We start from the raw sequence: 15357 nt of genomic DNA, 5'->3' as shown, positions 1-15357 counted from the left end.
GTAAATACACACGCACTGAAACAGTGGGTCCCCGACATAAACATGGCGGCATGTAGGCTATTGGTTTGTTTACATTCATCACTTGTCCGATTTTGTCCGTATGGCGATGACATACTAGTTGGTGGTTAGTAAATATACTATAGTACATCTTTCATTGTCCAAGGGTGGTTTTATTTCTATAAAAGTGAATTAAAAACAAACGCAGCCGATCCAAAGGCTTGCTGGTCTATGGAAATAAGCCACCTGTACCATCACGATCAAGAGCAGAATGGCCCCCGCCGCTACCAGCCGCACAATAAACAACAGACATTTGGGTCACGTTTGGGCTTGTGGCTTGGCTCCAGGAAGGTTTATGGTAATGGAAATACTTGTAACAAGTATGTACTGAGGTTATATCAAATAAAAGGCTGAATTAAATAGTTACTTAAGTTAACCTCATAATGTAATGACAACATACAAATCCACGTCCCTATTGGTCGAGCCAATACGGTGACCGTCCAACCTCACTTGAGCCTGGACATTGCTGCCACAATACAACATTTGTCTTGGAAAACACACAAGTATTTTTCATGGTATTTTATAGGAAAAAAAGTGCGTCTTGTAAGCCGAAAAATACGGTTGTACTTTTCAAAACAAAGATCAACTAACCTTATAAAAGGTGTAAATGACAACCACAAGAGGCTGCATAACAAATATGGAGCAGCAGAGAGTCACATAGATGATGTGGATCCACAAAGCACTGTAGTCCATTGGCATGCCTGACCCATAGATGTAGAGCACCATGCAGCACATGGCTGGGAGGAAGGTGATGGTAATCAGTATAAACAAGGTTACCTACCATAAAAGCATATACGTAATGTGACACTATGCATTTACTTTTAACTCTTCTCTACCTAATGAGCATGTACACACAAAAAAACATTAAGGAATAAATAATTAATTTTGTGCTATAACTTTTCAAAACGTGTATATTTCAATCATGCATTAAGATATATCATCAATTTACACCTACTCTCCCATAAAGGTGAGAGGATGAGTCAAGAAAAAAGTTACAAGGTTTAGCCACTTACCTGAACATCCCAGTACTGTGCATTTCATTTATTTTCCACTGTCATAAGCATGCTTGCTTGCATTAACTCCCAACTTACAACTTTTCTATTATCTCTGTCTGCACAAAACTTTAAATGAAAACCTGACATTATCTGAGTTTGAGCTCACTGTAAGTTAGGAAACTAATTAGTAAAAAGCTATCAACATATAAAAATTTGTGGAGTACTTACCTACAAAGATGCAGCACATTATCCAGCCTACACATTGAGAGAAGATGAAGGTTATGCTTGAAGAAACCCTCAGGTCATCACTCTCTGCATCCTCATCATCTTCATAATCTTCATCATCACCAGCTTCCCAGTTTTCTTCTTGCGCACATGGCTTATTCTTGGCATTATTTGTGGATAGACACTGAAGGCCAATAGGTTTTAGAAGCTTTGGTAATGCCCCAAGAAAAGATGTGGAGCATATTTTGTTACTCTCTTCAGAAGTTTCAGCTGCTTCAGGATCTGTTTCTACTGAAGTGTCAGGCTGAGGTGACTCAGGTTGAATGGCAGTGAATTCACCATCAGACTGAAACATTCTGGACACATTTCCTGTACTTGATCTCAACCGCTGAATAATCTCAACATTGTCTGTCTCCAAATCTTGTACCAAGGTTGGATGAAGCATATGGGATACATTTTGTGACAGTTCAGTAGATAAACCCCATTTCCTTAGATTTTTCCATATTTCAGCTTCAGGGTCATAAATATTTGCTTCACTGTCAGGAGGGTCATTGGAAGACTGTGTGTCATCAGTATTGGCTGAGGCATCTGATTTAGTGACTCTTAGAGTGTCCAAAACTGCTTTGGCATTATATTCTTTTTCTTCCTGTCAACAAAGAAGATTTCATATATATATATATATATATATATATATATATATATATATATATATATATATATATATATATATATATATATATATATATATATATATATATATATATATATATTGGTTACCATGCAAAGTCTGTTAGCCTTTTGAGTGAAAATTTCCAATGTAATATATATGTATTCATGCAAACATTTTTTCATCACTATTCATGCCTGCTCTTGGGATGCTAATTGCATATCATGCTTACCAGTTTATTGCTCATCTTGAATATCATCTCCAGCACCCACTGTACTGGTAGCAGCACCATAGCAATGATGACACCATAGTACAGTGGCTCAATATGCATATCTGGGACCATCATCGTGTGCTTATTGTTGATTTTCTGCAGAAAAATGAATACTTTACCTCAGGCTCACAAAGCTTACTGCAGTTTGTGAGGCAAATGGTGCTACTGCTAATCTTTAAGAAAGGAAGGTGCCAATCATGTGCAAGATATGTTTACTGCTGAGTGTATTTGCAGCTGTATAAGTGAGTGGAAATTCAGTAAATGTTACTAGTTACCAAAACATTATATGTACTAAAAACATAAGAATGATTATAGAGAGGTTTTGAAGTAAGAATACACTCTTGAACACAAATGATGCTAATGTTAGGCATACACATCTCAAAATCAACTGACCTTAACAACCCAAAGTGATACAGTGCCCAAACAGAGGCATACAATGAGACATATGGTAAGGCGCTGCAGGCGGTAAAGCTTGGCAGTGTTGGAGGTGGTGAGCAGTGAAGTCCATAGCATGTGCTCACTGGCATACTGAGGCAGGAAGTGCTCAAAGTCCTGAATATAAAAATAACAAATCATTAATTCAGTGTTACTGCAATAAGTTTACGGTTGTTATCAGTGTGCTTCATGTAAGTATTTTCATTCTTTTACTTCTTTATTTTAATCAACTAATTTGATTTAGCAAGGAAATTTTACATCAAACTGTACCCAAGCTCCCTCTAACATTTTTCGAGAGTAAAGTTTTGGTGAAATATTGTGTGTCAAGGTAACTGTTACAGTTTCCACTGTCCTCCCTCTCATTCACACAAAAGTATTCTGTTTTAATTTTATGGTCTTCAATTCTTCTCTCCAGTGCATACCTCCACCTTTCTAGGATTCCTCTTCACCAAAAAATGTTCACACACCTGCAAAAACGTTGTTGGGCTTTCCAGAGTTATTTCCCTTTCTATCTTGGCATCTTCGGCTTGGACTGAAAGCCAGCGGTAGCATGGATAAATATAGATGGCCCCAAGAACCAGGTCAGCAACACTGGTCTCGCACACAAACCAGCCTGACTCACTTCCACCGCTGTTATCATGCCACACCTGCACCTTCAGGATATCCCCCAGGGGTTCCGGTGTTCTGTTGGACAAGGGTGCAGAAATGTTCATGACAAGAAAGATGTAAGCCTTTGTGTTTCATGTTCTGGTCTACTTTTATTCTGGTCATTTCTGGACTTGCTGTTAATGATGATGTTAATAAATAAGCCATCAAGGATGTCTAACCTGCCTCTTTTAAAGCTTACATTTCTTTATCAAGATGCAAACAGACCTTGAGAGAAAACTTACGTCAGAATGAAGGTACAGAGCGCGCCACGGGTAAAAAGCTGTCCAGTCTGTTTGCTCTGCAGCTCCCGGGTCTCACTCATGCCGTGGGTCCCATGGAGGATGGCATACACCTGATAAGAGGAATTTATTTGATGTATACTTCATCTATGACCACAATTCTATATGTATGTGACTAATATATACAGTGTTAAATGTCTCCAAAAGATATAGAATAATTACAAAATAACCTTTGATGTGGTGCCAGCATTCCACTGAGTACCAGTTTTGATGGTCAATAAGTATGCCCACTCATGCTCTAACTTGTTGTCCCGGAGCCAAATATTTCTTCTTCTAAGCCTGTGTCTATCAGATGTTTGCACGGCTAAAGCCAAGAGGAAGTAGAACACTAGGAGCAGAATAATGAAGTACAGAGCTATGTAAGTTTCATGAAGCATGAGTTCATTGACATCTATCTTGCTTTCCTCATCCAAGACGGGTATAGTCTGGGCTCCATACACCGAGTGTTTTGAGTCACAGCTGCAATGAAAACAATTGACATTTGTAAAACTTAGTGGTAGACATGTAATTTTATAACTTGACACCATATTATGTAATGAAGGTGGAGAAAATAGGAAATATGATTAATACAGAGTAGCAAATGTATATGAACATTAAAGTTTCATGGCAGGTAGTACACTGATCAAAGTTTCCATGGCAACTTCAATTATGAATAGCTACACATATACCTGAGACAAACATAAAATAACACAAGCTAATTAAATCATAATGTGTACCAATATAATTTCCATGATATGAATAATATTTTCATTAATCAAAGATTTGATTTTTACAATTATGTACAAAAAAAAAAAAAAAATAAATAAATAAATACAGGTGAGCACACAGTGTATGCTTCCTGATTTCTATACTGAGAGCTAAATACTAATTAAAAAATAATGCTGTACCTGCAAACTGTCCTATCCCAGGAGGAAGACTCGCTGACAACAGAACACGGTTCGTCATCCCAAGTGCTGCTGTTCCACACCATACAGCGAGACCACCAGGCACTCACCTTGAAGTCAGCACCGATAACTGTGGAAGATGTATTGTACCTTCCCCTGGGAAGAAAACAACACAAAAATGTAATTACTTTCAAAGTATTTTTCAGAGAATGTAAATTGGACATAACTATAATTGAGGAAAACGAAGCACATCTTTAAAAGTAAAAAAAAATTAAGTGACAGACCACACTGCTAATCAATCCTTTCAACATGTTTATTTACTAGGCCTACTTTTTAAAAAATTTTGACCAATGCCAGTAGGCTTTCATGGTGGGGTCTGGTGGTCAGCCCAAGCCCATTGTGGCGTAGGCAAATGTTTATAGAGGTGCCATCTTGCTTGGCTCATGCTGTCCCCAGGAGCTCATCTTTGATCCTCTTGACAGAGAATCTAGAGTTTGGGTTGATAGGTGGTCTTCAGGACAGCATGTGGATAGTCTTAGGCCACTGTGTGATGACTGAAAAATTACCAGCTTGTTTGTTGTGGTGGGTGGGATGTACAATAGTGATAATGAAATTTTGCATCATAGTAATGTTGCACATATATCGTTTTCATAATTACATGTTCATTGTCTTTAACACTGCTGCGTACCACGGTTATTATCAATGCTCTCCTCTAGGATACTTTTTTTTAATTACTTCACTTTTGACTTCATTTTAAATCACTTATCACTTTAATTAACTTTTTTTCCCAGTATACTTTTGACTGAATCACATAATTATTGCGTGCGCAAAAAGTCCAGCAAACACTTTTTTTCTTTAACTTCAGGCATAATGTTAGCCTTGCTCTCTCCTGTGTTGCTTGCATGTTGGGAATGTTTGATGGGTAACATTACCAAGTATTTATTTAACAATCCCTGAAACATGGGGTATAATAATAGCTCTTAATATTTCACTGAATTTTATGAGAAGAGGTTAATATCAATGTTACTCTTATGACACAGGAGACTGAGGTTATGGACCTGTCCCTTCCCTACCTCAACTATTTAAACATAAAGCATTCATCAAAATAGTCTATAAACCTTTACTGACTCAGCATCTATGGAAACCAGGGTCAGTTATGGTGGTGATGATTATGAGTATGCTAATGAGACATGCAAGTTCAAATTCAACTCACCAATTATTATCATAGCTATTTTTGTCTATGATGATGAGCAACATTTTGCCTGTGGGTAGCCCATTAGTAGGCACAGTCAGCAGCACATCTGAAGGCTCTGCTGTGGCCATCAGCTCTTGTTTGTATAGTGGCTCATAGAGACTTTGCAAATCTTCACTGTGGAAGTGAGAAAAGTAATGATCAACATATATTTTTGTGTGTGTGGGGGATTACAGTGTTGTTAATTACAACACTAGACCAGTGACTGATTTTTAAAGAATATTACAGCAAATCTAATTTCTTTCATACAGAACATGATTTGCTTAAAGTTACAGAATATGAATGATAAAACAAACATATAAAGGAACCATGTTCACAGTCTAAAAGAAAAAAATAAATGAAGTAATGGCACTTTACATTACTAAACAATATACCGTATTTCCCGCCATATAAGACGCACCGGAGTATAGACGCCCCTATAATCTAAGTCTATATATATATATATATATATATATATATATATATATATATATATATATATATATATATATATATATATATATATATATATATATATATATATATATATATATATATATATATATATATATATATATATATATATATATATATATATATATATATATATATATATATATATATATATATATATATATATATATATATATATATATATATATATATATATATATATATATATATATATATATATATATATATATATATATATATATATATATATATATATATATATATATATATATATATATATATATATATATATATATATATATATATATATATATATATATATATATATATATATATATATATATATACCAAGTCATGTCACTCTGCTTCAAAACTGCGACCGGTACGCGCAGGAGGCGGTTTTGGGGCGGAGCAGCGGGATGACGTCACTTGAAGCTAAAAAAAAAAGAAAAAAAAAAGACCCGCCAGTTTAGGGGTGACTAAAGTTGGGGCCGTATGTGCACTCTGGATGTATATTCTCGCCTTCTTTCACAGCGCGTTCAGGCAAGCCACTGATGAAAAAAATGTCTTTTTATTGTGCTATTGCGTGACTGTAATTCCAATGCCTACAAACGGCGGTGTGGGGTGTGAGGGAGGGCATGTTGAAGTGAATGATTTAAATTAGTCCGCCAACCAGTGTCACGCATAAACCACACCTCTGCCGTGTCTCCTCCCACAAACCTGCGTATGACTCGACTTGGTGTATATAGACTTAGCCTATAATTTGGCAAGATATATGTAGAAAAAAATAAAAATTCCACATTTTCCCTGAACTTAATGTGTTATGTAGTATTACATTTGGCCACCTTACTTACAATTATGACTATGGTACCGTATGTTGCTTTGTGCCCTTCTCTGTGTTCAAAGTGTTCCACTTTTGGTTGAAGAGTTACAGTGCTCTTACCCCGAGCAACTGTGACTTTGAAATCGTAAACAAAAGGGTTGGTTGGTAGTCACTGCGCAGTGTGCAGGCGGCAACTTTCGCCGAGCTACCGAGGGAACTAATCACACCGTCACTTTTCACACGAGGATGCTACGTTCGATGGGCAATCTTATTGATCTTGACTTTCAGGGACCGTATACCTACTTTCAAAAAGAAGTAGATGTTGATTAATTTGTCAATGATATTATGTTTTAATACAATTATTTTTACAATGAGAAACAACAATGCGACTACAATAAACACTTTAGTCATCCACGGATATCCGTCCTTTCGAACATGTATCACAGAAAACGTCAGCTGACTAGGCCGTTGCACAGCAGAAATACCTCCAGACTAATCCGCCCCACGGTTGCCGAGCAAAGTCACGTTAACCGAGGTATGACTGTATCAAGGTCCAAAGAAGAGACTTCTTTGGACCTTGGACTGTATATACACCCTGCTCCACCAATACTGTTTCCGAGTAATAGCCGCTATAAGCATCACCACCAAAGTACCCGGCACACTGGTGACTGGCGCGCCAGGGCAAAATTATGTTTTGTGTTTATTGTCCACGCCACGCATTGGCTCCTAGGTGTGGCGCGTCGTCTTCTTGTGACCTGTATGTTTTTTTTTGTTTTTTTTTGCATTACATGTCCTCCCCCTCTCTTCTGCTTATTCACACTTTCCTTTTCTATTGCATCACACTATTCATTATTTAAAGCAATCAAAATTTGTACCTTCGGTGTATACCGCGCAGGGGTAACTTTTATGACATTTTCTGAGTGAAAAAAGTGTGTTACACGCTGCAAAATACGGTACAATTCATTCTGGGGACATCTGTAAACTAGTGTCAAACGGAGGTGTTTTGGGTGTTGGTTTCGTACCAGTAACAATAACCCCTTGGCCTACCAAAACCTAACCATTGGGGTATAAGACGCAAGGTGATTTTTTGACTTTTTTTTTTTTTTAGTGCGTCTTATATGGCGGGAAATACGGTAACTGTAATGCACAAGAAATAAGGTTGATAAACGATGATTAAAGTCTGAAAACAAAGGCTGTAAACTTTTGGATGGACAAGTTTAACAAGGACATTAGTATAGGTTACCAAGGTATGCAGAATGAAAAGATGGTGTTGATTTATCATACATGTAACAAAAACAGACCAAATCATACACTTGATCATATAGGTATGTACCATATATACATATAATAAAATACTCAGAATAGCAAAGTATATACATTCCGCAGCTTGCGAATAATCAAGTAGAAAGAGGCCCCTGTTAATGATAGCAAACACATTACTGTTGTAGACATTAAATGTTTACAAAGACTACACAAAAGTGGAAAATATTTCACATCTTTAATCATTTATGAAGCTGATAACTAACTTCTACATATAATGTCCCTAGAATACCAATTTTAACAAGACAAAACAAAAAAATATTAGTTTATTTTTCCCAAAGAAGTTATTTGTCAATTTTGACCAGAAGCACAAAACTTTGTAGGTACTAATGATCCTTTAGATGTACAGAGGGAGGGATGTGACAACACTCAATGCTTTGGTCCATGGGGATGATAATTGTTGCCATACTTCACCAGATACCAATTTAGCTGTCAGACTATCTACCTCCCCTTTAAGAGGACTCTCCGCTTGTAAAATCTGAAAACTTTGAAGATATCACTTTTTGAAAAAAAATTACCAAAGAGTCCTGTATCATTTCTCCATATTCTGTGAAATTTCCCGAAAAAAAAGAAAAAAAAAATCAGGGTATCTAAGTAGTCTTCTCTCTTCATACCCGAGTTTTATGGCTTTGTTTATACCATCACACGCTATATAGGCTTTTGTTTGCTTCATTTTTGTGATGTTTCTCTAAAAATATATCACTGCTCCTGAAATGGCATCATCCTTTGACAAGAGCGCTTACTTGTGTGCTGCTCCCCCCATTGGGCGGTGTCTGAGAAAACGGACGTTTTATCAAGACGTTTTTGGTGTTTAAAGAAACACTCCTCCCTAAGTTTCTAACCTATGATAAAAGTGATGGTATCATATGTAGGTAAGCTAAGGAAAAAACAAATGTTTCGTCTGTAAAACATTTAAGATATCTCTTTTAGTCATGATTTTATATATATTTTTTCTTTGTAATGAGGTGAAAAAAATTCTTTGAAGTATATATTTTTTTCATGAAAATGATGATACATATTCCAAATGTTTTACGGACGAATTGTAGTAATGTGAATAAATATTTTGTGGACACTAGTCAAAGACGCAATACCGAAAATAAAAGAGAAGTGTTTCATAGAATGATGACGTTTTTCCTAAGAAAAAAATGGTTTTCTCAAAAACACCACTTTCAAATTTCATCAAACTTTAAGGTTCTTAAAGTTTCAATATTACAATAATAGGTATAGGCGAAACATTCTAAGGAGCCTCCAAAAAGTTTGTGTTCAAGAGTAATAGGAAGAGGGTCTCCTCAGAAATGTATTGATATGTTATCTGTCTTTTAACATTGTTTATATATTTGTCTTCTGAACAAATTTACAGAACTTGAAATAGTGATGTCTAAAAGAATCTCCACTTCAAAGTAGGCTGCACAATCGTGCTCATATAGCTTCTGGTACAAGCAGTATATTATCTCTCCCTCTATAGGATTTCTACTCATACAAGTGCCAATGCATACAAATACTGCATGAACATTGTGAATCATGTGCTTGACCTATAAGGATTTAAGAACACCATTATTTGCTATCTTTATACCTAAATTTGGAGGTAACTAACTGATACATTACTTAATATCTCCATGAACAACATACATTTTCCCACTTCCATAAACCAAGAATCTATTCTAATTAAGGGTCACCACGTAACGACAAGGGAGGGAGGATGTGACAACACTCAATGCTTTGGTCCATGGGATGATAATTGTTGCCATACTCACCACCAGATACCAATTTAGCTGTCAGACTATCTACCTCCCCTTTAAGAGGACTCTCCGCTTGTAAAATCTGAAAACTTTGAAGATATCACTTTTTGAAAAAAAATTACCAAAGAGTCCTGTATCATTTCTCCATATTCTGTGAAATTTCCCGAAAAAAAAAAGAAAAAAAAATCAGGGTATCTAAGTAGTCTTCTCTCTTCATACCCGAGTTTTATGGCTTTGTTTATACCATCACACGCTATATAGGCTTTTGTTTGCTTCATTTTTGTGATGTTTCTCTAAAAATATATCACTGCTCCTGAAATGGCATCATCCTTTGACAAGAGCGCTTACTTGTGTGCTGCTCCCCCCATTGGGCGGTGTCTGAGAAAACGGACATTTTATCAAGACGTTTTTGGTGTTTAAAGAAACACTCCTCCCTAAGTTTCTAACCTATGATAAAAGTGATGGTATCATATGTAGGTAAGCTAAGGAAAAAACAAATGTTTCGTCTGTAAAACATTTAAGATATCTCTTTTAGTCATGATTTTATATATATTTTTTCTTTGTAATGAGGTGAAAAAAATTCTTTGAAGTATATATTTTTGTTCATGAAAATGATGATACATAGTCCAGATGTTTTAAGGGCGAATTGTAGCTAAGGGTATAAATATTTTGTGGATCAGCAGTCAAAGGCGTACTACCGAAAATAAAGGAGGAGTGTTTCATAGAATAATGACGTTTTTCCTAAGAAAAAAAAAAGTTTCCTCAAAAACCCTTCTTCCAAATTTCATCAAACTTTCAAGTTCTTAAAATTTCAATATTACAATAATAGGTATAGGCGAAACATTCTAAGGAGCCTCCAAAAAGTTTGTGTTCAAGAGTAATAGGAAGAGGGTCTCCTCAGAAATGTATTGATATGTTATCTGTCTTTTAACATTGTTTATATATTTGTCTTCTGAACAAATTTACAGAACTTGAAATAGTGATGTCTAAAAGAATCTCCACTTCAAAGTAGGCTGCACAATCGTGCTCATATAGCTTCTGGTACAAGCAGTATATTATCTCTCCCTCTATAGGATTTCTACTCATACAAGTGCCAATGCATACAAATACTGCATGAACATTGTGAATCATGTGCTTGACCTATAAGGATTTAAGAACACCATTATTTGCTATCTTTATACCTAAATTTGGAGGTACTAACTGATACATTACTTAATATCTCCATGAACAACATACATTTTCCCACTTCCATAAACCAAGAATCTATTCTAATTAAGGGTCACCATACATTCTAACGAAAAAAATAATAATTCAACACATCTGAGAGTTGTTGCCAGCTTTCCCTTGGAGTTTTGCCTCCTATTCCCGTCTTCTTGCTCGCTCATGGGAAATTCATCACGAGTGAAGCCACTTCTTACTCTATTACTGCAGTTCAACACAGAACATAACCCTATATTCAGCAAAACATGCCCAAAGAACAGCTAGCATTCACCCTTATTTACTAGGTAGGTAGCCTGACTCTGTCCACACAATGGTGCTAATCACAGGCCACTCCTGATAGAAGCAATGTCACACTCTGTACAGGTTCACTCATTTGAACCATTTAAAAGGCAGATGATGGCACTGTGTCTCTCCACATGCTTCCATTCTCTTGCTCTTCCACCATAGTCCAATTTCTTTCAATGAGTCATGTTGTCCCTGGGGCCACGGAGTCTTGATGGAGAATGTGCCTGACCTCCACACACCTGAAACTTTGCTCACCTAATAAAGCGAACAAAGGTCCAAAGCAAGTCTCAGGTGGGGGATGGTCAGGCTATGTCAAGCTGGATCAAGGTTCATGTCGAGTGTTTATTGCATTTTTTCTGCATCTTGACCACTTTTCTGGTAAATATGCAAATGTGGCACAATTCTAGTGTAAGCTGATGAATGCACTTTACAATGTCTGTATTCTTAAATCAGTTATATTAGGCTTTGTCCTCCATTATAAGACAAGTTTTCAACCTGAGGTATGTTACAGCCTCCTAAACCCCCTGAAGCTTTGCTCAACGACTTGTAATACATGGCTGGGCAAGGTTCCAGGAGGCTAGGCCACTGCAGATTTTCAGTTCTTGATAGGAAGATCCTCAATTGGCATCACCAATGCATGTAATATCTTCAGCAGTGAACAGAATGTGGAGGTCTTGGACCAAATGGTAGAAAATCAGACACACACACACACACACACACACACACACACACACACACACAAAAAAAAATATATATATATATATATATATATATATATATATATATATATATATATATATATATATATATATATATATATATATATATATATATATATATATAAAATCAATAAAAAACTAGTGTCAACACATAAGAAGTAGGTAAGATAGAACTGAGTACCTAATGATATATGATTTGTATATGAAGATCTAGGTTTTAACATACTTGTAAGGAGTGAAGGGATGTGTACAATGTTACTGTATTATGATGATGATAACAATACAAAGGCCTAAGAAGTAATATCTCTCTATCTTACCATATAAGCACCACTGCTGCCACTGGGTACTGGGAATTTAGGACTCTGGTCACTTCGAGGAGCACGTTAAAGACCAGCGGTTGTTGGTCACACTGCACTTCAAACTCATAGACGCTGAGGGACTCTGGGGAGAGTACACCATCACGCCGGAAGTCAAAGTCTATTCCTGACCTCTTGACAGAGTGCCTAAGCGTTACCTGAAGGGATAGATATGCTCATTAAAAGGCTTGAAATTTATATCAACAGTGGTTGTTGAAAAATCAATGTGATGAAGAGTCTTAAATGTAATCATATGAAGCAGTTCAGCCTTTCATATCCCAATGCTACACATTATACTAAAAAGGACAATGAAGCATTGATGTTACCTCAACTTTACGGTTGATATACGAAGGCATGTAAATGGCAAGGTAGACCACTTCAGAGGTAATTGGGTCCACAGGAAGGTTGAATGGAGACACTGTGTGCACCAGAGCCTGGACAAGGGTTACCCCAAAGAAGACACTGCCAGACTCAAACAAGAAAGGCACAGTGTTGTTCCATTTGTTGATGTTCAAAGACTCAGCCCAGTAGCCATAGAAGGTAAGGGTATCTGTGTACCAAACAAGAGGCTTCTCCTCCCGAAACCTGGCACTGGTCTCTATCTCCATGATGTCCAGCAGCTGAGTGATGATGTTGGTGATCAGATCAATAGATGTGCTGTTCCAGTCATACATCTCTGTTTGCTTGTCTAACATGGCCGAAGAAAGAATGAAATATTCCTCTGCTGCCTGAAAATGGTATAAAAGTTTGAATCAGATTGTGATGAATATGATTAGTAATATCACTCATCTTTAGATAAAGTACTAAATTTGAAATATAACTTTTAATCAGTACATATCCACAAAAAAAAACAAAAAAAATCTTTTGTAACCTAAGCCTTTGAAAGATAGACTAACATAGAGTAGCATTTAGAGCTTTTCTAGCTGAAAATTCAAGGGATTTTTTTCTTTTACCAATTATTTTTACATGTCATGCTTCAGAAGAGTAGGCACAGACAAAGATTTGAGAAAAGACAATTAAGGTTGTGACTGACACAAGAAAGCAACTAAAAACTGTCAACTGCGATTGAAAAACAGCTGACATATTCAAACTTATTTTGAGGATAATAAAGAAAAGAAAACATTCATACCTCAGTTCTGACTTGAGCAAAATAGCTGAACCACATTCTTTCAGCAGCAATGTTCATGGCAGACAAAACTCGCAAATATGTTGTACTGGAAATGTTTTCATTTGCATCAATAATTATTTGGAGGGCTGTCAGGGCCTGAATAACTTCTAGTTCATCTCTCATTGGATTGCTCACCACCTTTTCTGCCAAGTGATCTCGAGCACATGACTTCAAAAAGTTAATTTTAACAAAGTAATCTGAAGATGACGTATGACTGGAAACTGGAGAACCAGTAGGTACTCCCAGCATGTCTTTGCAGCTTGTACTGTAAAAGAGGATGGTCAGGATGTTGTCTACAACAGTCTGTGTTATAGCCGATGGCCGGAGAATGTTGAGTTCCCATGCCAAGGAGCGCACCTGCTGCAGTAAGAGAGGAGGACTTTCATTCTCTATAGTGGAGATTTCTTGGAAGATTGACAGGACACCGTCTCCACTGTCTGATCTGGGCACAACTTTGATTGGTGGTAAATCTGAATATCTGAAAGATACTCCTTTTCCATCAATGGCCTTAACTGATATGTACACTTTGTAATCATATGCCTCTAGGCCTGGTGGGAGAGTGAAGTCAAATGAGGTTCTTGCTCCATGATAAAAGATAGTTTTGGCCCCCAGCCACAGGAAGTGGTAGCTCCACTGAAGCACCACTGGGTAGAAATGACCTTTCACATCACTACATGAGGCACGGAAGTATGATCTTTTGGTTTTAGAGAGTGGGATCACTTGGCAATTTTCCTGTGAAAGAAGAAAAAATGGATATAATCAGGATTGAGTTTAATTCTGGATTGCAACAACAAAATAATTCCAATATACTCTACATATACAACAATGTTTTTCATATGCCAAAAGAAAGGGCAAACTTAACCTAGGCCTGACTAGCTTTAAGTTTTTAACCAAATAAAGTTTCCAATATACGTGCAGAGGAATAATTCTATTATATAAATTTTAAGGAGGCAAGCCAGCCACTCACCAGTGTGGGGGCAGGAGAGAATTTGATGAGCTGTTTGGCACGGCCTGTGTTGTTGGTGATGGGGTTGTAGGTGTTGAGGTAGAGGATGTAGTTCTGGTTGGTGGAGAGCAGGTCCATGTAAAGTACCAGCACTGGGTTGTGGGTCCCTGTGGATGTCAACTGTCCAAAGAGGATGACACTGACCTGACTCTCCTCAGTTACAAATATTTCTTCACTGTTACTGTGAATAAGAAATTAGAAGTGGATTAGATATATTATTATGTTTTTTTCATTCTATTGTATACTATAAATAAATGTTACAAAAACTCTCACAAAACACACACACAAAAAAAATCATTAAAACTTACAAATGCCAAACTATTTATTAACAACCTAGCATGAACATGAATGATTAACCAACAGTTATGAAACTGAACAAAGTAATTTATTTTATAAATTACTTTCACGTGCCATTTGGTGTGGGGCGAAATGCCTCAAGGGTACTGACCAGCCTGACATAGCTATGGAGGAGGGAGCGGGTCTCTGAGATCAGTTTAGTGTACGGTAACAATAGTGTTGCAGAGACTGAACCAT

At 36.7% G+C, this 15357-nt stretch overlaps 1 protein-coding gene across 1 annotated transcript in view; it reads right to left on the bottom strand.

The window, feature by feature from the left end:
- Window positions 1-15357, bottom strand: part of LOC126998328 (uncharacterized) — a 113285-nt gene that overhangs the window by 17270 nt on the left and 80658 nt on the right. The window contains exons 6-18 of the mRNA XM_050859815.1: window positions 14785-15004; window positions 13779-14549; window positions 12976-13377; window positions 12611-12807; window positions 5695-5850; window positions 4485-4637; window positions 3768-4056; window positions 3541-3650; window positions 3118-3334; window positions 2609-2767; window positions 2177-2311; window positions 1281-1923; window positions 649-794 (exon numbers count right to left, since the gene is read on the bottom strand). Coding sequence (XP_050715772.1) covers window positions 649-794; window positions 1281-1923; window positions 2177-2311; window positions 2609-2767; window positions 3118-3334; window positions 3541-3650; window positions 3768-4056; window positions 4485-4637; window positions 5695-5850; window positions 12611-12807; window positions 12976-13377; window positions 13779-14549; window positions 14785-15004 — 3598 coding nt within the window. The remainder of the gene's footprint in view (window positions 1-648; window positions 795-1280; window positions 1924-2176; window positions 2312-2608; window positions 2768-3117; window positions 3335-3540; window positions 3651-3767; window positions 4057-4484; window positions 4638-5694; window positions 5851-12610; window positions 12808-12975; window positions 13378-13778; window positions 14550-14784; window positions 15005-15357) is intronic.

Source organism: Eriocheir sinensis, chromosome 14 (assembly GCF_024679095.1).
Source record: "Eriocheir sinensis breed Jianghai 21 chromosome 14, ASM2467909v1, whole genome shotgun sequence".
Taxonomy (NCBI): Eukaryota; Metazoa; Arthropoda; class Malacostraca; order Decapoda; family Varunidae; genus Eriocheir; species Eriocheir sinensis.
The sequence above is the reverse complement of the archived record's forward strand: the minus strand, read 5'-3'. Positions and strand labels throughout refer to the sequence as shown.